General features: G+C 39.6%; 1 protein-coding gene across 1 annotated transcript in view; it reads left to right on the top strand.

Annotated features, from left to right (window-relative positions):
* The window catches only part of SYNE2 (spectrin repeat containing nuclear envelope protein 2), a 231749-nt gene that overhangs the window by 4514 nt on the left and 200227 nt on the right, over window positions 1-27008 (top strand). Inside the window, exons 3-18 of the mRNA XM_029952525.1 lie at window positions 4231-4395; window positions 5012-5124; window positions 6078-6240; window positions 7844-7922; window positions 8649-8836; window positions 10547-10711; window positions 12234-12383; window positions 13659-13829; window positions 16250-16408; window positions 16705-16878; window positions 19500-19634; window positions 21279-21437; window positions 23994-24205; window positions 24352-24442; window positions 25255-25373; window positions 25592-25718. Of these exons, the coding sequence (XP_029808385.1) occupies window positions 4231-4395; window positions 5012-5124; window positions 6078-6240; window positions 7844-7922; window positions 8649-8836; window positions 10547-10711; window positions 12234-12383; window positions 13659-13829; window positions 16250-16408; window positions 16705-16878; window positions 19500-19634; window positions 21279-21437; window positions 23994-24205; window positions 24352-24442; window positions 25255-25373; window positions 25592-25718 (2370 nt within the window). The remainder of the gene's footprint in view (window positions 1-4230; window positions 4396-5011; window positions 5125-6077; window positions 6241-7843; window positions 7923-8648; window positions 8837-10546; window positions 10712-12233; window positions 12384-13658; window positions 13830-16249; window positions 16409-16704; window positions 16879-19499; window positions 19635-21278; window positions 21438-23993; window positions 24206-24351; window positions 24443-25254; window positions 25374-25591; window positions 25719-27008) is intronic.

The raw sequence follows: 27008 nt of genomic DNA, 5'->3' as shown, positions 1-27008 counted from the left end.
TTGGCCATTTGTAGCAACGTGGATGGAACTTGAGGGTGTCATGCTAAGTGAAATAAGTCAGGTAGAGAAGGACAGATACCATATGTTTTCACTCATAAGTGGAACAGGAAAAACTTAACAGAGGACCATGGGGATGGGGAAAGGGAAAAAATAGTTGGGGGAAAGGGAGGGAGGTAAACCATGAGAGACTCTTGAATACTGAGAACAAACTGAGGGCTGACTGGGGAAAGGGAGAGGGGAAGGGGGATGGGCACGTGTCTGGATGGGTACTGGATGTTACGTGGAAACTAACTTGACAATAAACTATAAAAAAAAAAAAAGGAAGAAAATCCATTCCTCAGTTATAACAGCTCCTTGTCTTAATGTGGCAAATGAGATAGATTAACCTTGCAGTCTTCAGGTACAGAAAAGTCAGTACCATCTAGAGAGTTTCCAGTTCATTTGTTTGAGCACACAGTTACCTCAAAGCATCACAGTAAATGGTTTCATTTTAAGCCAGCTATGCAAAATAGCAACATTTTGGGTTTTTAAAAATTAAAAAAATTTTTAATATTTATTTATTATTTTGAGAGAGAGAGACAGAGCATGAGCAGGGGAAGGGCAGAGGAGGAAACACAGAATCCAAAACAGGCTCCAGGCTCTGAGCTGTCAGCACAGGGCCCAACGCGGAGCTCAAACCCACAAACCGCGAGATCATGACCTGAGCCAAAGTTGACCCCTTAACTGACTGAGCTGTCCAGGCACCCCAACATTATGTTATTTTGACCTGACACAATTAGGTCAGATCAGATATAAATTTTCAGCCAAATTTAAAAGTAAGTTCCAAAACTAAAAAAAGAAAAATATGGAGCCAGTTTTCTATGGTAAGTGAAAAAGAAGAGTAATAAAAGGTAATTATCACCTTCTGTATTTCCTCTTCTGTTACATAAATAGAGTACAGCCCTCAAGCAGAAAGCACACATTCCTTTCATTCAAAATATATTCAGCTTTCTTTAGCAGTGAAAAGGATATCAGTTGAATTAGAGATATTCTTAGCCTCTCTATCTCATTTATCAACTTTCTGGCTTATTTTATTTTGGCAAATGCACAGATTATTTGGCTCTAATAAAAGTGCATATTAAAAATTCATAATGACAACATTTTTTTCCCTTATTTTCCAACTGGAGGCTTAATGGCATATACTTAACGATTTAAGATTATAGAGTTGTCTTTTGTTGTGTGTTGTTTGAGAAGGTAAACTTGCAAGAAGCTGAAGCAAAACAAAGTACTGCATGGTATTCCTTATATGTGGAAGCTTTAAAAAAAAAAAGTCAGACTCACAGAAGCAGAGAGTACAAAAGCAGTTGTCAGAGGATGGAGGGTAGGAGGGACCGAAGTTGGTAAAAGGTGCAGACTTTCAGCTGTAAGTTGAGTGAGGTGTCTGAGGATCTAATGTAAAACATGGTAGGGACCCTTCATAACACTGTATTATGTCATTAAAACTTGCTAAGAGAGTTGAATTTAAATGTTCTGAGCCAAGGGAAAAACAGGGGATAAATATGTGAAGTGATGGTATGTTAGTTAATTAGAGAATGGGGATCCTTGCACAATTAGAGTTGTCAAATCGCCATGATGTACACCTTAAATACCTTACGGTTTTGTCAGTTATGCCTCAATAAGCCTAAAAAAAAGCAGAACAAAATGTGCAAACAATAATATTTCATGCTTCTAGCTCATGAATAGTTCTATTTCACTGCCTTAAACGAGCCTAGGTTTTTACTCACTTAACATCTTAAGGGAGCCTGCGTGGCTGAGTTGGTAAGTGTCCAAATCTTGATCTGGGATCAGGTCATGATCTCATGGTTTGTGGGATCAAGCCCCGTGTTAGGCTTTGTGCTGTCAGCTTGGGATTCTCTCTCTCTTTCTGTCTCTCCTCCACTCCTGCTCACATGTGGGTACATGCTCTCTCTCTCTGTCAAAATAAATAAATAAACTTAAAAAAAACTTTATTCTGGGGCATTTGCTTAAATGTTTCTTTTTTATATTTCCCTAAATATGGTGGCGCCCAGTAAATGTTTTTCAATCAATTAATGATGAATCAAATAACCCTATTTTTAAAAATGTAATTTTGCTTTTTCTTTCCTCTATTTAAAATCAATTTAACTTAAAGAGTAGTGGCAATTCATTTAGTAGAACTCTAAGGGAAAGAGAAGCACAGATTTAAAACTTATACTTTTAATAGAGGAAGTCATTTGATTGAAACACATTTTAATTTGTGCATGATCTTCATGGGGCCAGTTGTCTTTAGAATAAGAATGCCAGAAGAGCTGTAATAGAGTCATTGTGAGCTCGGATCAAAAACAACAGTCTTTTTTATTTTAATATTTATTTATTGCTGAAAGAGCATGAGCAGGAAAAAGGCAGAGAGAGGGGGAAGACACAGAATCTGAAAACAGGCTCCAGGCTCTGAGCTGTCAGCACAGAACCCAATGCGGGGCTCAAACCCACGAACTGCGAGATCATAACCCGAGCCAGAGTTAGATGCCTAACCAACTGAGCCACCCAGTCACCCCAAAAACAACATTCTTAAATGGGGTCCTCAGGAAAGGGGGTTGCCTAGGAGCTGGGTTTTTATCCTGCTTAAGCATTCTGGGCATCTATGTTCCTGTCTTTTGTTTCTTAATTCCACATATGAGTTAAATTATATGGTATTTGTCTTTCTCTGACTTATTTTGCTTAGCATATTACTCTCTAGCTCCATTCACATCATTGCAAATGGCAAGATTTCATTCTTTTCTATGGCTGAGTAATATTCTGTTTTATATATATACATACATGCCTCATTTTCTTTATCCACTCATCTGTCGATGGACATTTGGTCTTTGTCTGTAATTTGGCTATGGTTGATAGTGCTGCTATAAATATTGGGGTACATGTGTCCTTTCAAATCAGTATTTTTGTATCCTTTGGATTGCTACCTAGTAGTGCAATTCCTGGGTCATAGGGTAGTTCTATTTTTGACTTTTTGAGGAACCTCCACACTGTTTTCCAGAGTGGCTGCACCAGTTTGCATTCCCACCAGCAGTGTAGGAGGGTGCCCGTTTCTCTGCATCCTTGCCGACACCTGTTGTTTCCTATGTTGTTAATTTTAGACATTCTGACAAGTGTGAGGTGATAGCTCATTGTGATTTTGATTTGCATTTCCCTGATGATGAGTGATGTTGAGCATCTTTTCATGTGTCTGCTAGCCATTTGGATGTCTTCTTTGGAAAAATGTCTATTCAGGTCTTCTGCCCATTTTTTAAACTGGAGTATTTGTTTTTTGCGTGTTCAGTTTTATAAGTTCTTTATAGATATTGGATACTAACCCTTTATCAGATATGTCATTTGCAGTAATGTGAATATGTGATTAGTACTAGTGAGAAAAATAGTCTAAAAATCTGAGTGTGAGGTGTAGTTGTAAAGTCAGAGAGCACAAGGCCATACTGCATTTCACATGATGGTTCTTCAGTATAACAGTCTACCCTTGCTTAGAGGGAGTGCTTTTTTTAAAATGTTTATTCATCTTGAGAGAGAGACAGATAGATAGTGAGTGAGGGGCAGAGAGAGGAGAGAGAAGCCCAAGAAGTCTGTGGCCTATTAGCGCAGAGCCTTCCCTATGTGAGGATCAAACTCACGAACCATGAGGTCATGACTTGAGCTAAAATCAAGAATCAGATGCATAACCAGCTGAGCCACCCAGGCACCCCAAAGCGCGCTCTAAATAGTTCTAATTTCCCTCTCATAATTGATTATAGATTTATCAAACTATTCATTTTAATCCCTGTGCCCCCTTCTATGTCTCTCTCTTTTTTTTAAGTGTATTTACTTATTTTGAGAGAGAGAGAGAGCAAATGAGCGTGGGGGGAAGAGTCCCAAGCAGGCTCTGTGCTGCCAGCGCACAGCCCCATGTGGGACTCAAACTCACCGTGAGAAAGCGAACTGTGCGATCATGACTTGAGCGGAAATCACTAATCCGACGCTTAACCGACTGAGCCCCCCAGGCACCCCCCTCGTGCCGCCTTCTATTGCTCTTAAACAAATGACCTCTATCGGCGGGTAAGCAAATGATACAGAACTAAGAAGTTTGCCCGATTGAGAAAGACTTCCCTTACTGATGGATCAGAGAAACTCTGAAGGATTCAACAAACGGCGTGCAAAGAAATAAACTTCAGAAGAATGTTTAGTGAGTCGCTGATTTTTGTCTTGCAGATTAACGTGTGGAAAAGAGAGCTGGATCGTGCCTTGCCCGCGCCGCTGCATCACGTCGAAGCCTGGCTCCAGGAGGTGGAGGGGCTCCTAGAGGGAGATCTGCCGGCTTCCTGGGATTGCGGTGAAGCCGTGGCTCTAATACAGGAGAAAATGACTTTAGTCAAGGTTGGAAAATTAAAAAGAAACACGGACAAATCTGTGCTTTGTTAGGGACCTCTTCTTGAGGAAGACTTTGTTCTAGGAGAAAGGAAGGAAATGTAGTGCCTATTTGAGGATGATTTGAAATGATTCCCTTGGGGATTTTTGGGAGCCAGAAGATACTTTCACTTCCTTCTGGGCATTGTGCTAGTTCAAGGTGGAAACAATAAGCATAGAGTCCAGTAAGTTCTAAAGCAACTGTAAAGCCTGACCAGAAAGGAGGGAAGAGACTGGTTTAAAATGTGAGAGAGTGGGGTCTCACTAAAATGGTATGAGGGAATCTGATCCATGACATTTATGGCATGTGAGCTAGCAAAGGAACGGCAAATAAATCCGAAAACAAAAGATTCTGATAATGCTTTTACCAAAGAAACTACAGTCTGTCTCTCTGTAAAATGTTCCACTTTAAAGCATTTATGATGAAGTCACTCATTGGCAAAGTTTTAGTTAAAAAAGAAGTAAGGGCTTTATGATTTTTTTGAAAAAAGATGCAGTGCCTACCCAGTGCAAATGAGATGAACTAACCCCCAGTTACGGTGTTTGACAAAAAGCCTGGTTGATGTCATGCTCAATTTCTTTTCAGAATCTGATGGATAAATTTGATTGTCATTTGAATACTCTTCTGGCATTTGAAAATAGAGATGAAAAAAATTTGCCACTGGTACCACCTAAGAAACTGGAGGAAATGAAAACACGGTTTGTAACACTAGCATTTTATGACTGACAGGATGCTATCGGGACCAGATAATTATAGATTTTTAGATAATTTCTGAGAAGGATTCTTTAAATCTTGATTAAGAGTACCTTCACATTTTTTGTAATAGTAACATTATATCATGCTAACACATTTCCTGTTTTATTGGATGGTAAGATATGGAGGTGGGGAAGGTTCTAGATGCAGAGTCAGAAACTGAGCTCCATCCCTGAGTTTTGGCCAAGTTATGTCTTTTTGAGCATGTATGCTCATATGTAAATACAGGATAATGATAATCACTCTGTTTGTGTCTCACAAGGATACTGGGTAAAACAGGAGGAGGTAACTGAAAGTGCTTCATAAACTCTAAAATACTATAAAATAGAGATTATTTAATTGATGGTTGTCCACATCGTCTTCTCTTTTCTCATTATTCACCCACAACGTATTACAATGATATGAGAGGGTTTTAGCCTTAATAGTGAAAGCTGTTTTAATATGTAAATGTTGAAATTATAGTTGTATTCAGTTATATACAAGTTTACAGATTTAGTAAAGTATTTTGGAGATTAACATTTATAATAGGATTTTTTCTATAGGGGAATAGTTTCATCAGATATTGTTCTATTAGACGTTTTCCTCTCTGAAATAATTGTTTTATACTTAGCCACATGTTTGTTTTACTCTGTTTTTAAAAAAAAATTTTGGGTCACCTGGCTAGTTCAGTTGGTAGAGCATGAGACTCCTGATCTCAGGATTGTGAATTCACGTCCCATGCTGGGGGTAGTAGATCTTACTTTAAAAAAGAAAAAAAAAAAGATTTGAGGACACATCTGAGTTCCATGTGTTTAAAATGAAAAGCCAAAAACCCAATAGTTTTAGAAATGCCAAACAGATCATCTTGCATTTGGGCAATAATATTAAGTTAAATTCTAAAACCTGCAATGTTTTCCAGAATCAACAACATTTCGGGGGAAAAATTCATTCCACTTCTAGAATTTCATTACTATAAGTGCTCAGTTCTTGGTTTGCTAGATGAAGTGAAATCAAAGTTGGATGTTTGGGACGTCAAATATGGGAACAAAGAATCTGTGGAATTGCTGCTGGAAGACTTGCATGTAAGCTGTTTTATTTTGTGTCTTCGACAACCATGCTCCGTGTCTGGGTGCTGAGTTTGCATTTTTTCCTTCAGACAAATTCCCTTTACCTTTCTAGGTTATGAGATGAGGTTTCTTGGTAGTTTCCATTAACTTAAAATTACCTAGACAACAGAATTGTAGGCAGCCAAATAACAGACCTTGGGAGGAGTAAGTAAGAGAAAACCGCATTATTTACCACAACAGGGCAGGCTCAGTTAACCAGGCTAATTAACATGATAGTTAGAAAGAGCTTCAGGTTATTAAAAATTCCAGCATTCACTTACCGGACTTCTTGTTTAAGAACTTTTCCTACTTGGGGCTCCTGGGTGGCTCACTTGGTGTCTGACTTTGGCTCAGGTCATGATCTCACGTAGGGCTCTGGACTGACAGCTTGAAGCCTAGAGCCTGCTTCAGATTCTGTGTCTCCCTTTCTCTATGCCTCTCCCCTACTCACATTCATTCTCTCTTTCTCTCCCTCTCCCTCTCCCTTTCCCTCTCCCTCTCCCTCCCTCCCTCCCTCCCTCCCTCTCTTTCTTTCTCTCTCTCCCTTCAAAAATAAATAAACATTAAAAGAAAAAAAATTTTCCCATTTAGATTAATGGTTTCATTAAAAAATTAATTTCTTTAGAACATTTTAATCTTAGCCTTTCAAGTTGTAAGAGTGGAAAAGGCAGCGCATTTTGTCTTGAGGCTTATTTTTGGAGAAGGGGGTTAGCTCTTGCAATTCATGGGGAAAATGTTGTAAATGATTTAAATATAAATACGTTCTTTTGTAAATTAAAACAAGCATACTAGAAATGTCATTTCTACAGTTAGGAATTAATATCATTCTTTCTATTTCCCTCTTTTTGGAATGAGGCAAAAAAGACAAATCCAAGATTGTAAATTTCAGTGCAAAACTTGAACACAGTGAAGACAGATTTATTTAACAATTTATGATTTAAACACTGTCTATTCCCAAATAGGAGACATCATTCTAGGTTTTGAATATATTTCTTACTTTGATTTTTCATTTTTCCAGTTCAGTAGTGTTACTATTGGCACTTAATAAGTACACAATAAATATGAGCTTTTAATTAACTCTGGTTTTCCATTGCAGACTTTGCTTGCATAGGAGACATAATTTGACTAATGGTAGTTACTCAGATGTTTTTGTGGGAGGGATGGTATCTATTTACAGCATACTCTCATATATCTAATAAAAAAGTATTCAATATTAATAAAAAATGTGTGAACTAAGAGAAATTGGCATAAATTGCACAATATTGATAAATATGTGAAGGACGAGCTTTTGAACAGGGCAGATGTAACTTGCCTTTTCCCACAGGAAGAAAGTTGTTGTAGCACCACATCATCAGGTCTCCTGCCTTGGTAGTCTTCATACTTCTACTTTTGTTTTCTAGATCTTAGCCATCTTTATTCATGAACTGCTCTTCTTTTCTACCCAAATATGCAGTAGTAAAGCCTCGAGGAAATTTTGGTGCCTAAGCACTTCATCAATATTTATGTCTCTATCTGGATTTCTTGGCACATTTTTAATGGTAAAAAACTGTCAATATATTTTTTTCCTTTTCCCCTCCAGAAATTTATTGAAGAGGACGAGTTCCTAGCCCAACTTGAAACTTCCTGGCAAAGATGTGAAGAAATACAGAAGACTTTAGGTAAAGCTGTGCAGTTACTTTCTGATGAAATGATCACTTAAAAATAGTAGTGGGGCGCCTGTGTGGCTCAGTCAGTTAGGCTGCCAGCTTTGGCTCAGTTCATGAATTCATGGTTTGTGAGTTCAAGCCCCATGTCGGGCTCTGTGCTGACAGCTCAGAGCCTAGAGCCTGCTTTGGTTTCTGTGTCTCCCTCTCTCTCTGCCCCTCACCTGCTCGTGTTTTGTCTCTATCTCTCTGTGTCTTTCTGTCTCTCTCTCTCTCAAAAATAAGTAAACATTAAAAAAATTTTTTTAAATAGCATTTTATAAGGGCCCCTGGCTGGCTCAGTCATTGTGCCTCCAACTTCAGCTCAGGTCATGGTCTCACAGGTTGTGGTTTTGAGCTCCACACGTCAGGCTCTGAGCCTGGAGCCTGCTTTGGATGCTGTGTTTCCCTCTCTCTCTCTCTCTCTCTCCGCCCCCTTTTCTGCTTGTGCTCTCTCTTCTCTCTCAAAAATAAACATTTAAAAAAATAGCATTTTATCTCTTTCACTTCCTTTATACCTTCATGTTTTAGAAATTGGTTTAACATGTGTTTTCTTTGGAAAATTCTTGCATCTGCTTTTAATATTGTCAGAGTACATATTTACTTGACCATTGATGATTAATATGCAAGTGTTTTTCTTCTTATTATATTAACAAAAAAACTGTTTTCTAAGTTTACTTTCTTGTTTTGTTAACATTTTAGATGGAGAATATCAGGATATTAGTAAACAGTATATGGCACTGGAATATAATATTTCTATGTATAGAAAAAATATATATAATGTCAAGTCCACTCTTCAGAAAGTTTTGACATGTTGGGCTACTTATCTGGAAAAACTTCGCACACTGAAGGCTTGTTTTGAGGAGACAAAGAAGGAGCAGATTAAAGAGGTATTTTCAGTCTAATGTTACCTCCTCAATTCTCCTTTCTTTCTTTTTTTTTTCGTTTTGTTTGGAGATCCTTATTTTCAATGCAAAAATGAGAGGCCGGCGAAGAATAAACATGACTCTTGGAAATATTCTTCAAGGTATTGGAGAGAGTTTAGTTTCTTTCTAACAACTGCCAAAAGGAAATTTTCTTCTCATTATGGGTTTCACACACACACACACACACACACACATACACACACACACACACACACACACACAGAGGGAAGCTTTTTTGAAAGATATATTGCTAAGTTCTTTGGAAAGAGAAGAGAAGACTTGGAATATTCAATAGCTTATAGACACACTTAAAATAACTTGATATTTTAAAAAGTTTAGTTTTCCATTTGGGTGAATACCTTTCAGCTCTAAAATCTTCCTGTGTTTCCAGAGGAAATACATATGTGGAGAGGTGTGGAAGAAATTTCAGTGTAATTCATTATTATTTTGTTTGCTCGTCATGTCATAATTTGTTTTATGATTATGCTCTGGGATAGTATTTCTTTCTTCATTTCTTTCCCTCGGTTGCAAATGGATATTTGCTTGAAAATAATTTTGATGAAAAGTCTCAGGTGTAACATTTTCCAAATAGAAACTAAATTTCCTCAGCTGAAAAGGGGCTATTTATATGAAAGTAAAATCTGTGATAAGTGTAGGGGTGCATAAAGAGTATTTGAGGAGCTGGTGAGTCACCTCCCTGTCCTCTATAGTGTGCTAGAAATTCACAACTTTGGCTGTCAACAGTTCTTCTGTGTTTAAAGACCTTTCTCTTTTAATCCTGATTTTAACTCTAGTAGTTAACCTATAGTATAATAGTAGTTTCAGGTGTACGATATAGTGATTCAACACTTTCATACAACGTCTAGTGCTCATCACAAAGGCACTCCTGAGTTCCCGTCACCTATTTCACCCATCCCCCACCCACCTCCCTTCTGGTAATCATCAGTTTGTTCTCTACGGTTAACAGTCTGTTTCTTGCTTGACTCTCTCTCATTTTCCCTTTACTCATTTGTTTTGTTTCTTAAATTCCACATGTGAGTGAAGTCATATGGCATTTGTCTTCCTCTGAGTTATTTTGCTAAGCATAATACTCTACCTTCATCCATTAAAGATATTTTATTAAAATTCACATAACTCCGAAAAATAACACTGTAAGCCTTGTATTTCCGAATTCTGTGCTGAGGTCCCTGAGCTGCCAGAGGACTTTAAAGATAATTTAAATTTTGAGGGAGACACAGGGATATCAGTGTGTGGGACGCCATGCAACAAATAACTACCAAGTGGTTTGGAGCCGACTACTTGAAAATGAGACCTGCTGGATGAATCTTCTGGCCTAGGGAATCTATGAAAAATGACTGAGACATTAAGGGCACCATGACCTGATAAATGTCTGAGAGCCTTTGCTCTTTAATTACTTAGAACGGCAGAACATCGGATGCTTCCTAGAAGTTCAGGACCAAGAGCAATGACAGATAGCTAGCTGGCGGCTGTTAGTTAATGATTACTGGTGAAGAGCTAGTCCAATGGGGAGAGGAATCCCCCAAGGGGAGGGTCGGAGAGTCTGCAAGAACCTCATATGCACTTTTGCTTAGAATCATTTTGGTAAAGATGTATTACAGGTAACGGAAAGACAAGTGTTGTGTCATTAAGTTGTGTTGCTTATATGTTATATAGATTCCCTTTGAGACAATATCCCAGTGGAATGTAGAGCATACAACTTTAAACGAAGTGGGAAATTTCTTAATTCAAGTCAGTAAGGATGAAGTTGGATCATCTATTTCTAAAGAACTGAGAAGGCTGAATAAAAGATGGAGAAAATTTATTCCAAAAACTCAACTTGTAAGTTTTTTTGGTTTTGTTTTTTGGTAACAGCTTCATTGAGATATAATTCCCATACTGTATAATTCACCCAATTCGAGTATATAACTTAGTATATTGAGAGTTGTGCAGCCACCACGATCATACATTCTAGACCATTTTTGTCATATCCTAAAGAAATTCTGTATCCATTAGCCGTCACTCCCTACTCTCACTCAGCCTCTTCAGTGGCCACGAACCTACTTTATGTCTGTAGATTTGCCAGTTCTGGATATTTCACACAAATGGAATCATATGATATCTGGTCTTTTGGTTCTCACCTTTTAAACTTAGCATAATATTTTCAAGGTTCATCTGTGTTGTAATGTGTCAGCATTTCATTTACTTTTTATGGCAAATGATAGTCTATTGTATGAATACCAACATTTTATTTATTGATTGATCAGTTTATGCACATTGGCTTCTTTCCACGCTTTTGACTGTTATGAATAATGTTGCTGTGAACATTTATGTACAAGTTTTTTGTTTTTTTAAAAAATATTTATTTTGAGAGAGAGAGAGAAATAGAAAGCAAGCAGGGGAGGGGCAGAGAGAGAAGGAGAGAGAATCCCAAGCAGGCTCTGCACTGTCAGCACAGAGCCCCATCTGGGGCTTGAACTCACAAACCATGAGAAGAATCATGAACTGAGCCAAAATCAAGAGTTGGATGCTTAAATGACTGAGCCACTGGGGCGCCTGGGTGGCTCAGTCTGTTAAGCCTCCGACTTCGGCTCAGGTCAGATCTCACGTTTGTGGGTTCGAGCCCCGCGTTAGGCTCTGTGCTGGCAGCTCAGAGCTCAGAGCCTGGAGCCTGTTTCAGATTCTGTGTCTCCCCCTCTCTCTGCCCCTCCCCCTCTCATGCTCTGTCTCTTTCTGTATAAAAAATAAATAAAACATTAAAAAAAAATAAATGACTGAGCCACTCAGCCTTCCCTTGTATACAAGTTTTTGTGTGGACATGCAATATTACAGTTTTGTAGCTTAAATTCATTTATTATAGAACAACATAAGCATTTTTGCATGCAGATTTCAACCTCCTTGAGAAGATACACTGAAATTTATATGGCTTTTTATTTAGCGTGGTACTTTATAAAAGCATAGCTTTTGAACTTAAATTATTAAATTATTCTACTTCTTATTCTTAACAGTTTGAGACTGAGATGTTTTTGTGAAATGCTTATATTTTGTAATATTGTTACTAAGTGATAAATCGCCCAAATATGTTGAATATATTATGTCTAGTTATTGTTGGTAATAATATATCTTTACATAAACATATGGGCTTCAGGTTACCTGGGTTGCTCAGTTGGTTGAGCAACTGATCTTGATTCTGGCTCACCATTAGTGAGCTCAAGCCCCCCGCCATGCCTTGCGCTGACAGTGCAGACCCCACTTGGAATTCTCTCTCTCTTTCTTCCCCTTCCCCCTAACTCTCTATCTCTCAAAATAAGTAAACGAATAATTTTTTAAAACAGGACTTTAAATTTTATGACATTTTTTATAGGAAATGCAGCTGCCACTTATAAAGAAACAGGATGAGCCCATTTGTGACCATTATGAAAATACTCAGCTATGTCAAGAAGAAAAACCAACTGTTGATTTTTCAATGGATATGTCAGTAGAACTTCCTGAAAATCATAATCGGAATGTAAAGGTAAAACAGTCATACTTTATGTATTTCATTTGTATATAGACATGACGTGGCTATTTTTCTTTTGATAAAACTATCTTGTTGAAACAGTGGTAGATGGGATTATTGGATAACACCTAAAGTGTGGGCATTTTCCACCAGAATGCTTAAGTGGATCCCTCGTGAAGGAGGCTTTGGTGTTCAAGTCCATGTCCCCTCCTCACTGAGGAGTTCCACAGATGTGCAGAAGCTGCCGTGGCTCCTGAGCTGTGGACACCCAGCTGATTCTTTCTTCAGATGAGTTCTGGCCTGTGCTCAGGGATTGTCTAGCTCTGGCCTGGCCCCTGACCTCTGCCTTGCTTCCTTTGTATACAGTAGGGGGCAATATAATCGTTATTTCTTGCTTTGTTGTTTAGAGGATGGTTTTAGATTATAGAGAAGTCTATGGAAAAGGAACAATAAATTTATACACATGTAAGATAATACCAGTGATTTTGGAAAGGTGTCTCCTTCCAAACAATAACACATCGATTTCATAGTTGTATTTACTTAAATTGTGTCTGTGTTTTAGAAATATGTCTGTGGTGTCATGACCCTAATTTTATAAGCTTTAATCTTCTTATCTATAAAATGGAGATGGTACTAACTAAAGGATAGCGATGAAATTCTCATTAAGGAAACATAATGTGAAGGGTACCTGGGCGGCTCAGTCGGTTAAGCATCCAACCCTCAATTTTGGCTCAGGTCATGATCCCAGGTGGGGGGATCGAGCCCTCCCTTGGGCTCTGTGCCAAGGGTGGCGTCTGCTTAAGAGTATCCCTCTCTCTCTCTTTCCATCTGCATCTTTCTTCCCCTGCTCATGCTTGCTTTCTCTCGAAAGACAGAAAGAAAGGCAGAAAAATAAGAAAACATGTAAACGATCATAGAGTGTGATTATCATTGTCCAAAAAGTAGGTTTTAAGTTACTAAAATATGTTGAATTAGCAATCTTTAGGAAAAAAAGAGATATAACTTTTTAAAATTGAAAATTATTTTGGGGGTGCCTGCGTGGGTCAAGTCAGTTGAGTATCTTGGTTTCGGCTCAAGTCACGATCTCACAGTTTCAGGAGTTCGAGCCCCGCGTTGAGGCTGTGTGTTGACAACGCTGAATCTGCTCGGGCTCCTCTCTCCCTCTCTCTCTGCTCCTCACTCACTTGTGCTGTCTCTGACTCTCTCAGAATAAACACACTTTAAAAAAAAAGAAAAGTATTTTATAAGTAGCTGTTGCCATTTTCTTAGTGATAATTTTGAATGTTACAGACTGAGGAAGGACACGAAAAAGAAAACGAATTCACAGGGCAACTCAAAGTGGCTGAAGATGTTGAAAACCTCATTGAACAAGTGGAAATCTGGGAGGCAGAAACTGAATCTCTTTTGGAGCCTCTGAGGTGTCATGAGGGTGTAGACACCTCAGTGGAGGAATCTTTGCAGGTAGGCGTGTAAAATTATTTAAAAACAGCTTTTGTGGCTGTGGCCTTATGTACCAAGACAAACACAAGGTTTGAAGGTAAATAGTAAATAAGACTACTCTTTGAATTTTCTTTGTTGAGCATTGTAAAAATTGCGTGGACTGTCATTCCTGGATCATTTGGTGAAATTTTGCTTGAAGACAGAGGATAGATTAGGAGACCACTAATGATACCTTATGAGTCTCAATTCTTCAACTGATTTTCCCCCGCTACATAATGGAGATTAAAATACATTCTAGTTTCAGGGATCAATGAGGAGATGAGTAAGGTTATGTCATTAGGCAGGTCAGTGCAGTGTGAGCACAAGAGATTACACAATTTATGCTTTGAAAGCTCACCCCCCGATGAAGCCACTACGCTTCCCTCCTTGGTGGAGGGAGGGTGACGGATGTTGTTAAAACCTTTCCGTCTTTATTCTCAGGCAGTCGACTCGTTGAAAAGCAATGAGGCGAGAGTGTGTTTTAGTATCATTCCGTTCTCCTGGGAACGAAGTTACAACTGAGGTTTTTACTGAGTTCCAGCTCAGCCATAAAACTTATGGAGCATGTCATAAATTACAACAAGATGGAAAGTTCCTGGAATAAAGGAACATTTATGTAATTCTTTTAAATCCACATTGCGGAAAGGCATATATCCAGCGTTTTGTGTTTTCATGGTTTATAAGAATGGCATTTTTTATTGCTTTGAAAATATTATGTACACTTACCTGTGCCATCTGCCAGCGCTTATTTTTATTTTATTTGTATATTTACTTATTTGCTTTATCTGGAATTTATTTTAGTGAAAGAAATGAGTAGGAATGAGAAATTCAGTATTTTAAAAATCTTTCAAAACAGTGACAGTGATACCTCTTGTAAACGATGAAAACACAAACCTTCCAGGATATACTTATGTTAACAAGGAATTAAATAGATCTTTGTTAGAGCAAGATGTAGGGTGGAGTAAGAAATGCAAACTGAACGGTACAGGTGATGTGATTTTTTTTAGTGTTTTTTTAAAAAACAATTGCTTTTTTATACTAAATAGATTTATATTCATAGACGAATGTGTGTAACGATATACAAATCGCTAACTCTGTCTTGATTCTCTATTATGCCCTGCTCTTGACACATTTCCTAATGCCTCATACATGTAAACCAAGTAACCAAATATTGTTACTTTTATCATTAAGAAGAAAAAATGAAAATATAAATGAATGTGCTGATTGTAGAACATTTAAATAATGTACAAAAGTATAAAGAGGAAAATCACCATGACTCCATTGCTCTAAGACAAATGCAATCAACATTTATATAGTTGTTATCAAACAGTGTAACTTCTCTTTTATCATACTTTTGCTACCCTTGAGTTGTAATTAAAATTTTTTTCGCTGATTTGATAACTGAAAAGTTATTACTTTAATTTGTACTTATTTAATTGCATGTAAGGTTGAACTGTCTCTCATGTTTTTACTAGCCATTTGTTTTTGTGAATTGTCTTTTCTTGTGTTTTCTAAATTTTCTTTGGGATGTTAGTACTTTTCTTATTGAATTTATGAGCTCTTTCAATCATGATGCATTTTCATTTGGGTGCCAAATATTTTTACCAAGTTGTTGACTTTTAAGTTGTTTATTTTATTTTAGGTGTTAAATTTTTATATTTATGTTCCTATTCTTATTCCTAAAAAGGCCCTTTCACACCCAGAGGGTAGATCACTTTTGATGGATACTTTCCTTTTGCAGTTTCCTATTTTATATGTAACTTTCTGATCCACCTGAAATCTATTTTTAGTGTGCTGTGTAAAGCATGGTCATAAAGAGATTTCTTTCCCAGTGGTCATTTCCTCCAGTGACGCTTATTGAATCTCCTCCCAACTGATTTGACTTAGAACAACTTCCTTTTGAGGCCCCTTGATGGCTAAGTCTGTGGAGCATCCGACTTCAGCTGAAGTCTTGATCTTGTGGTTCGTAAGCTCAAGCCCCACGTCGGGCTCTGCACTGACAGTCCAGAGCCTGGAGCCTGCTTCGGATTCTGTGTCTCCCTCTCTCTCTGCCCCTCCCCCCCCACCTTGTGCTCTGCCTCTCCCTCTCTCAAAATAAATAAACATTAAAAAAAAGAGAGAACAGCTTCATTTTAAGGTTTATTACTACTTTCTCAACTTGTTTTCTGTCTATTGGCATTGATTTACTTCTAGGCTTTATCTTATTGCAGTGCTTACTGTATAAAGAATAATCTATAAAATATGTTTCTCAGAATCTGTACTACCATACAATTTTTAAATGAATTTTTAAAATAAAATTTTTAGAGTACAAAGATACCTCGTTTTGGCATTTCCTGTTGAGATTAAGGTTAATGCTTAACATATCATCCAAATATTTATGTGGTCTCCCTCTGTTTTAATAGCATCTCATTGCCAAAGGCTCCATGTATGAAGAGCTTGCATCTAGAATTGAAGATATCTTACAAATGGACGTGCAAAACATTTCCAGCCAGGAGTCCCTTCAACATGTTCTCAAAGTTGGGCTTCAGACAAAGATTCAAGAAGCTAAAGAGAAAGTTCAGGTCTCTCTTTAATATTTCCTATTTAGTGAATCTAGTCTTTAAACTTGAGTGGTCAGTGGGAGGATGGGGAAGAGAGGGAGGGATCGCCCTGTAAGTTGGAAATGTTTTATAAAATATTACTTGTGTGTTCTATGTATTTTTTAATAATTTAGAGCACATTGGAAAATATCAGTGTAATAAGTAGGATAGTCTTTTATCTAGTGGGAAAATAAGAGTTACTTCTCTAAGATGTATTTATTAGTTTATGACTTAACTGCGAAGCTGGGCCAGCCGTTGAGAATTTTTGGTCTTTGCAGATCAATATGGTGAAATTAGTCACCGTGTTGAAAAACTCAGCTGATGCTTCCCCAGATCTGGATGTCAGGCTGAAAGTGGAGGAGTCACAGAGGGAACTTGAGTCATACATGACAAGGGCTGAGCAATTACTTGGACAAAGAGAGAGCCGGAGTGGACTGATTTCCAAATACAAGGTGGGACCCTCAACCATCAAATGTAGTCTCTTCATTATCAGCTATCTACCTCATTTGAAATCAAGATATTTCCATCACTGTAATCCTACACAAAGTTATTATAGACTTTAATGAATTTTCCAGTTTTATACGTTATTCCTAGAAACTATTAAAAATATAGACGAACATGAATTTTCTGAGTTGAACTTTTAGTATAGATCTGCCGAATGGACTTAGTGGTATAGTGTCACAAGCGCGGCTGATTCTATGATATCGAGCCTGAATTTAATCTTTCTTGCTTTTTAGAATTAGCAAAGTGGGCATAATAATTCCAGGGGCCGAATTTGTTGTGAGACGTTAAATAAAAATCAGGCAAAGGAAGGCACTTGGAGTAGGTAAAATTCTCTAATTATAAAATAACACTTTTATTATTAAAATGCTTTGATAAAAGTTATATGGGATTTTACGGGTGGTTAAAGATCCAGTGATGCTGTTTTCTGTGGAGACTGTTTCAGGTTTCTTTTTCCTGGTTTGATAGGCGACTCAAGGTGAGTGCAAACCAGAGAGTCACTGTTAATTTACACGTAGGGAGGGGCTTGGGTGGGCTACGAAGGACAAGTACGATCTCTGCCATTGGACACGTCGGAGAGGTAGAGTGAGGTGTGTCATTTTGTTCATTCATTTATTCAATACTTCACACACTTACTGGACATTTACCATGAGCTAGACATCTGGGGGGACTGCCCCACTCTTTCTTCTTATCATGGCCTCCTCTTTTCTGGGCCTCAAGCCTCATTTGGCTTTCGGGATTGTGAACTGGCCCAGGCCCTGTTATCAGCCATTTCAACCCTGCTTTTCCGATGACCCCAAAGCCCTCTCCTGCCCGATCTATTTCTGTTTGCACGTTGCTAGTCACCATCTTTGACCAGTCCCCTCTGTCTTTTATTGCCACTTTTACTCCAAGGTTGCTGAGAGTGCTGGGCTGACCTTAAAGAGTCAGTGGTTCTCATGCATAATCACCAGGCTGGATTTCAGCGTGCTGGTATGGTCAGCTTAGGAAAAAGAGAAGGAAGAGGCTAAACTAAACAGAGGCTCCAGGCCCCTTCTCTTCCAGAGAGAGAGGCTAGAGGTGTCAGTCTGGCGCCATTTTCCTCCCCCTGACCATCCACTTTTTGGAATCTGAGGCCATGGATTCCCCCCCTTTTATCTCTGGCATTTAGTAAAGTAGATCCATTTTCCCAGCAGAGGCAAGATCCCTGCCCTGCCGTGCCCTGCCCTGAGACCCCAGCCACTCCAGGCACATAGGTCGTGGGGGGTTCTGCCAGCATGTGGGGTTAGAGAGCCTCCCTGTACTAAGTCCAGCAGCCGTCACAGAGGCCTTGGGGGAAGGCCCCGGGGCTCAGCCTTGTACCATTTCTGCAGTCAGCCCATAATAAATATGCCGTGAGTGTATTCCTGAGTGCACGGATTCCCACTGTGCTTAATTGCCTTACTTCCTAAAATTACCTTTGTCTTCTGTCTCCTGTAGGTTTTTCTGCCTCTTTCACAAGCCCCAAACTGTTCTGTGTTCTGTCATTTACCATTTAACTAAACTAGGTTTCTGCCAGCTAATTGCAAGGTCTGTAAGAGCAGGTAAGCACGAGATAAAGAGCAGACGCGTCTCTGTCCAGGGCTGCTCCCTCTCTGGGCCAGCACTGCGGTTGGTTGGCCTTGGGCAAAACTTTGAAGTTGATGATAAGGTAATGTTGACTTGTTGCAGCCTAAAAATGCTTATGCACAATTTTAAATATTTGCCTATTAGTCTTACTGTATATTGTGTCTTCTTGCCACTCCAGTCTCTAATACATGCTAGTATATTCTTTTGGTTTTTTTAGGTACTTTAATGAAGTCATTGAATCACCTTTTTTTTTTTTTAAATGTTTGTTTATTTTTGAGAGAAAGGCAGGCAGAGTACAAGCAGGGGAGGGTCAGAGAGAAAGGAAGACACAGAATCCGAAGCAGGCTCCAGGCTCTGCACTGTCAGCACAGAGCCCGACGCGGGGCTCAAACTCATGAACCGTGAGATCGTGACCTGAGCTGAAGTCGGACACTTAACTGCTTAACTGACTGAGCCCCCCCAGGGCCCAGCTTTATACTGTATTGCTAATGAGGGATGGCCCTCTACTCACTAGTACTTAAGACCTTTAGAGGAAACAGTGCCAGTGGCTCATTCCGCTGCACAATTATCCTTTTAATTATTTATCAGAGGGGTAAGAAAAGTCATTTTGAATAGCCTAAGCAAGTCTGTATCTGGTTCTCAAATGTCTAACTACAGTTGATTAATAAATATTTTGCCATTCTTTTCAAAGTAATTCAAGAGAAGCAAAAGGGATATCAACCTAGCTTTACAAAAAGTCTCCCCTAAATCTTCATAGTCCTCAATAAACCTTTTCCTAATTCTTCCTTTGAAAGACCTACCAAAATTAGCTTTGAAGACATGGCAGTAGAATGAGAGGCGCTTTTTTTTAAAAGATTTTATTTTTTAATCAATGTCTGCACCGAACATGGGGCCCGGAGCCAGAACCCCGAGACCAAGAGTCTCACCCTCCGCTGACTGAGCCAGCCAGGTGCTTTCATGTTCTCGTTTGCGTTCTCTTTTATAGGAAGCACTAATAATTCTTAATTCTAAAAGTCTGGTCAAGTATTTGAAAGCTGTTGAGGAACTGAAAAGTCATGTATCTGAGGATATAAAGCTGTCTTTGGAAGAAGAGAGTAGAGCTGCCTCTGCCAAGTGGGAGGTAAGAACATGCACACGTGTCTGGGGTTCTGATAGATCTGACCCTGGGTCTGTCTGTCCTCGGTCATTCCCGGCAGTCCCCCGTGTGTTTGGTATCCCAGCAGGGCCCGATCCTGTGGTTCCCAGGGCCCAGCCGGTTCTGTGGTTAGCCAGTGGCCACATGGTTTAGAGATTAGAAGGTGATTGGAGGCGGGAAAGGGAGAGTCCAGTGTCTCTCTCTTGGACAGTGTCTCTGGCGGCTGTGGGTTCCATGGCTCCAGACTCTGATGACCCTTCCGTCTGGGCTTCTCTGAAGCCTCCAGCCCAGCGGCGTAGCAGCCTCCTGCCAGTGCTCACCTCCAGACTGCCTTACCTGTCCTCTCTTTGGCCTGTCTCCTCTTTCATCTCATGTGTAACCAGTTCCCTGCATTTAATTTCCTCTGGGTTAAATGTTTAGTGCTTCCTGAGTCCTTGGTTGCATCCTGACTGAGACAACATCTGGCCACATATGCACATAGAGAGTTTCCTAGTGAAATAGGCATAGGCTTTGATGGCAGACGGACCTAGATTCAGCAGCTATGACCTTGGGCTAGTTCTTTCACCTTCCAGGAATGTAGCTGATAAAATGGGGATCTCCGACTACTTGGCAGGATTATTGTAAGGATTTATCTAAAGCCCCTACCACAGAGATTGTGTTCAGTAAATGGTGGTTTGTATTCAGTGTGTGTGTGTGGAGAGAGTAAGGCACTATCATTGAATGTCTGCTGTTCAAGTTCCGGTAAAACATATTTAATTAAAAACTGCTTTAATTTCAGAGAAAGTGCATGAGTGGGGAAAAGGGGCAAAGGGAGAGAGAGAGAGAAAGAGAGAGAATCTAAAACAGGCTCCACACCCAATGTGGAGACTGATGTGGGGCTCCGTCCCATGACCCTGGGATCATGATCTGAGCTGAAATCAACTGAGCCACCCAGGAGCCCCTTAAAAACATTTTTAAGTAAATGCTTATTTACAATAAATAAAAATTTAAATAAATTTTTAAATTTTAGAACAATTTTATTTATTTATAATTTTAGAGCAATTTTAGGTTTACAGAATTATTTCAAAGATAGTACAGATTTCAGTGCATGCCCACTATCCCTTATTGCTGTCATCTTACATTCATGTGGTATCTTTGTCACATTTAATGGACTAATAATGATACTTTGTTGCCTTAAGTTTATGCTTTATTCATATTTCCACCATTTCTCCCTACTGTCATTTTTTTCTATTTCAGAATCCCATCCAGGATACACATTTTAGTTCTGTGCTATTTCTCCATAGGCTCAGAGGTGTTTTGTATATGTTTTCTCTCTGTCTGCAGCCTTGCCTCTCCATTCTCATAATGGTATCTTTCAAAGCTAATACATGTTTTTAGTTGTTAGAAAGAAAAAGAAAATATATTTCTTTGTCTGGCATATTTTAAAACATCCTCACCAATGATATAAGGATGAATCAGAATGTCATTTAAATTCTTGTTCTACCCTGTGTTACTACAAATATTTTTACTGGGTTTTTGATGAAAATCTTTTCAATGTATTCTTTTACCATAGTTAATACCATGTTAATACCAATAATATGAGTAATACCATAGTTAATATTCTTTGTGGGCTTTTTTTCTTTCGTGCAGTCTCTTCATCATGAGATGACTTTGTATAGTCAACAACTGAAAATAGACATTGAAAAAGGAAAACTCAGTGACAGTATTTCAAAACTTGAAAAACAAATAAATAAAGAAAAGAAACTAATTCGCAGAGGAAGGACCAAGGGTCTCATCAAGGAACATGAGGTAAACCACCTGTTTCTATTTAAATGTCGTCGTTATTTTGGAGTTCATCTCACATGGTTGTGTACGTCCTTACCCTCGGATTAAACCTGCTCTGAAAATTACTTCAGTTCTCCTGTCCATTTCCTAGGGATTATCCCTTACGCGATTTGAGATTTAACTACAGTCTGTGTTTCTTGCTTTTGCAACGTGAGAAAAATTCAGCATTGCATTATTATTTCAGGATTTCCCTTGCTATGGTTCGGTGGCCCCTGTCCCTTGAGACTCTGTTTGCAGTTGTGTCACCCGTTGCTCAAATACCCATAGCTGATTTTAAGAGGATACAGTTGTTCTCAGAAGTGCTGCTCTGGGAAAAAATAACAAATCAGGATATAAGCATCTGGGGCAAATTTCGTGCTCTCTCTGGTCCCCATCCTGTATGATTGCTTCTATTTATTTGATGTTATTGACCCCTCTTCTTTCCTTTAAATTGTTTACTGCTGTGGCTCACCCAATATCAATCTCTCTTGCTTTTCCTTATTTATTATTTTTTTTTGGAGGTGGGGAGCTTCTTTTTGGTGTCATTCACATTTTATTTCTCTTTTTTAAAGTAACTTCTGTACCCAACCTGGGGCTCGAACACACTGCCCCGAGGTCAACAGTTTCACAGTCTACCAACTGAGCCAGCCGGGCACCCCACAAATTTCTCTGTTTTCATTGTATTACCTTAATGTTTTAGTTTTGGGCTGGTTTCATGCCTGCTCTAGGGGATTTTCTGCCTCCTGTGGTTTTAATGATAAAACCCTCTCTTGTAGTGAGAGTGCCTAAATCTTTACCTCCAGCGAGTCCTCTCCTCTGAGGTCCAGGTTCTGTTTCCGAGTAGGAGATGTCACCAGTGTTCTTCAGACATGTCCACAACCAGCCAATAACATCTCCTCTCAGACTTCGCTTCTTTTCGTATCTGTTGGTCACGAAGGCACGACACCCCGAGAACGCCCCTCCCCCGATCCCCTTTCCTTCCTTCTCAGCTGCAATGGAGTCTGGTGCCATGCCTCCTCGGTTACTCTCCAGAACACCTGCTTCTTCTGCTTCTTTTCCAGTGTTGCCATTGCCCTTGACCTGGGCATTTTCCTCATGTGATGATGGCCACATCATCTTTCAGACCCATCAACAGAGAGAGACCCCTTTGAACCACAAACCCTATGTCCCTATCTCATTGTTACTCCCGGAATACCTCTAAGCCCCTTAGAACACCAGGCAGGTCCTCCACAGGCTGCCATAGGACGAGCCTTTAGTGTCGCTTCTCCTCGCAGTGCCCTCCAGCCACACCAGAATGCTGCTCTTTCAGCACATCTGGAGCTTTCCTCCGCTTGGCCGTTCCTCTGGGAGGAGTGACCTCTCTCAGCGCTGACTCGGAGCCCTCAGACTCATTCGTTCCGCCTCTCCCTCAGATGGTTCCTGCATGTGGAGTAGGTTTTCTCAGACTCCTGAAGGCAGGCGGTGGCCCTGTCATAACGCTTGTCACACTATGTGCCCATTATTTGTGTGGCCACTGTAGAGAAGGAAAGAGTGGTTTTTTTTGTTTTTTTGTTTTTTGTTTTTTTACCTTGAGGGTCCCTGAAAATGAAACTGACAAAGGCAAATGAAAAAATCATACATATTTTATTGAATTATTACATGTACATGGGAGCCTTCACAAGAGAGTAAAGACCCAAAGAAAGTGGTGACCAGAGAAGGAAATTTTTATACCTTGTGGACAAAGGTATAAGGACAAAGAAACCATATATTTGTGAAGAATTGACAAGACAAAGATAAGAGTTAGTTTAACAAGGTTTGTTTGCAGATTCCTCTGGTACTGTCTCTGGGCTGATGAGCGTCTATTGCTAATAAAAACAGACTTTATTTCCAGCCTTTAGGCAGAAAGCAGGGAGCTATTTCTGTGATTACTGCTTTAAAAAACTTTTTTTAATGTTTTATGTATTATTGGGAGACAGAGAGAGACATAGCATGATCATGGGAGGGGCAGAGAGAGACGGAGACACAGAATCCGAAGCAGGCTCCATGCTCTGAGCTGTCAGCACAGAGCCCAATGCAGGGCTCGAACTCACAAACCATGAGATCATGACTTGAGCCAAAGTCGTGAGATCATGACTGAGCCACCCAGGCGCCCCTGTGATTACTACTTCTCAGTTGCCTTTACCTCAAAATGATTTTCACATCAAAGAGGCATATTTTTGGTGGCGTCCGGCTAGCTCTGTCGTCGGGAGAGCAGGCGACTCTTGATCTGGAAGTCGTGAGTTTGGGCCCCATGTTGGGCATAGAGATTACTTAAAAAAAGAGGTATATTTTGGGGTGATATATTTTGGGGTTTCTTTCACTGCATTACTAGACTGGTGAATCCCTTTCAGGCTGGCTTTCTCATCTTTGTTCTCCAGTGCCCGTTACAACACTAGGCGTGTGGCGGGTGGCCTATAAAAGATTATGTTGTTAATGGCACACACATCTGTTAGTTTCTAATCCTTGTGGACTAATCACGTAAACTCATTTGAAACACATTTCCTGCTTTATTTCCTCAATCAGGCCTGCTTTTCTGAGGAAGGCATTCTGTCCCAGCTAGATGACCGCATGGATGTCCTACGGGAGCTCTGTGAAGAGCTGACTTCACAGAAGAATCAACAAGAAGTGAGGCGAGTCCTCAAAGATTATGAACAAAAGATAGAAAGACTTCGGAAATGTGCCTCCGAGATTCACATGACGCTGCAGCCCATGGTGGGAGGCCTGTCGAAAAACAAGTGAGTGCTTCCTAAGAATAACTACACATCAGGGGAAAACAGGATAAAGCTCCTCGCAAAATCAAATGACAAGAAGTGTTATTTATTCTCTTTTAGGCTTCCTGCTTCTTTCTCTGTTTTAATGTGCAATTTTGATTCCTTCCTAGGGAGCCCAGGAGCACAGCTGAGAACGGAGGGAGGAAGGCCCACAGCGAGGTGGCGTCTGCAAACTCAGATAATCAGCCATCAGCTGAACAGGTGTGACATGTGGATAATGTATTTTAGAAGTAAACCCAATGACAAAAGCCAAGTGTACCACAATCCGCTTCCCATTAGTTGCTAGCTTTAGTTATCTGATTATTTTCATCAGCTGAGGAAATAATGCAAGGAAGACTCCTTTTCAAAGAATTACAATCCAACAAACCAAAGCTATATAGCGAGAGTAATATCTTCTTCCTCTGAGGTTACAATTCTTTCAGAAAGAGACCATTTGCAGCCGTTAGGAACACACGTTGTCTGTGCCCGTTCCTATTCAGGCATCCAAGAGGTTGAGTTTAATCTGTACAGAGGCCTCAGCTCCATGGAGATAAACTAGTTCATTTATTATTTGTCTTTTTCTCAGTATAATGTCCTTTACTTCCCTTGGGAATTGAATTTTCCAAATTCTTGAATTTTAGGTAAGTGGGCATGGACCGTGTGTCATGGCCCAGACCACCAGTCTGCAGCTGTGGGAAGGAACAAGGTGTATTTTATTTCAGAGGTCTGACCTGCACGCTAGGTTTCTGAAGGCTTTTGACTATGGCTATGCGGTCATAGGCAGAAAGTATTTAGGGGCCTTGGGGCTGTGAGAACGCCTTTTCTGTGCTGATATACCAATTAGAAGGTGAGACTCTGTGTAATAAATCACTTCTGTCCTAGGGGAAGGCCTTTCTCTGACCTGAGAAGCTTCAAATAAATTTCATTATATCCTGGTTGAGGGTATAAAGAATTAGTGATATACCTTTGTATTATAAAATATTTGTCTGTTTCAGGCAATTAAATTATGTTTGCTATTTTGCATATTTGCTTAGGCACTGGGATCAATTAAGAATTTTAGCCTGGAATCCAAGTTAAAGCCTCAACAGGAAGAAAGCGTTTTGGAGAAGTATGAGAAGGATCACAGTGCATCTGGCAGTAGTTTACAAGAGAGGTACTTCCTTTAAATAACTGGAAAATCCTCCCAAAATCTTTTATTAATACAACATGGTGTACTTTAATACATGTTCATAATCCCTTAGTCATTTTTGCATGTAGTCCAGTAACCTAAGCAGAAATTTCTTGAGATTTCCTTATGTATAATCAACAGTAATTTTAAAAAATTTGTTTTCTTATTAAAATTAAGTAGCTTTGCATTTAATTTTTTTCCAGGTATGATATACACAGAGAAAATCTTGAGCTATGCCTGCAAAACAACAAATTCAGAATTATTTCTGATTTCTCCAGTGATGAAGTAAGGAGTAGTGCTTGTCTCCAGGCTAAACTGACAGATCTACAGGTAATTAATAAAAATATTAGTAGAGAAGTTTTATCTTTTATTAGAAAATAATACCACCGTGAGAATAGAATTCACTACTTTTGTTGAGGTCACATACGCTAGATGTTTGCAAAGAACTCTTTTTGTTGGATTTCATTTCCAGTGTCATTCTATTTCAGAAAGTGATTTGCATTCAAGTACCAAACCCAGGAAGGACTTTGGTCTAGGGTCCAATTTATTCCTCCTGCTCTAATTTGGTACCTGAGATACTGTGGCTTGCAGAGTTTTGGATTGTGTGTAGGATAGAATAAGGGCTTCAAAAGAATTGGTCAAAACACCGTGTTTGAAGGAAATTTCAACCAATAGCCCAACTGCATGGCTATAAAATTAACAATACCTGAAAAACCAATGGCTCTGAATATTTGATTCATCATCATCTTTAAAAAAATTTTTTTTAATGTTTATTTATTTTTGAGGGAGACAGACGGACAGACAAAGAGTGAACAAGGGAGGGGCAGAGAGAGAAGACGACCAGGAGCCCTAAGCAGGCTCCAGCCTCTGAGCTGTCAAACAGCGCCTGATGAGGGGGGGCTCAAACTCCCAAGCTGTGGGATCAGGACCTGGGCTAAAGTCAGATGCTTAACCAGCTGAGCCACCCAGGTGCCCCCAGTCATCATCATCTTGACCAAATTGTCACTTTGTCTGATGTTGGGCGATAACGAGGTAGACAGTGGAGGGAGTTTTCTGCTCTGGTGGGTAAGCATGTGGAGAGCCATCGGAAGTGTTACATTTGGCTCAGGAGCTACAGAAAAAACTGTCTTGTGTTGGCCACTCCAATTGTAGGCCCTACAAGTGAAGATCTTCCTTATTTTGAAGATGATCAATGCAGTGCAGGGCAACACTGTTGTCTGCTTGGACATGCGTTAGAATGACCCTCACAGAACACCCATCAGGTGGAGACAAGAACCGTGGGAAAGCCTACAGCCCTCCCATATTTCATAGTTATCTTCCCTTTACTGTGCCAGTTCCCGAGTCACACTCTACCATCTGGGTTTTCCCTAGTTTCCATCTGAGTGAGCAGAATTAATATGTTAAAATCTCTGTTGTTCAAGTGATGGATTTAGCACGTTTTCATCACAATTAAGAAACTGTCTTGAGACCTTACTCCAGTAACTGAATAATGAGCTGGTTATAAACGCTGTGCTGATCCTTGGGGAAAGTGAACAAATTATAACAATCAGCACTCAGTAAAATTGTGTGGTAGTGCCTTAAAGGAAAACAACTAATAAGATAAGGAGCTGGATAGAATAG

Source organism: Suricata suricatta, chromosome 9, assembly GCF_006229205.1.
Source record: "Suricata suricatta isolate VVHF042 chromosome 9, meerkat_22Aug2017_6uvM2_HiC, whole genome shotgun sequence".
Classification (NCBI taxonomy): Eukaryota; Metazoa; Chordata; class Mammalia; order Carnivora; family Herpestidae; genus Suricata; species Suricata suricatta.
This window is presented reverse-complemented; position numbering and strand designations above follow the sequence as displayed.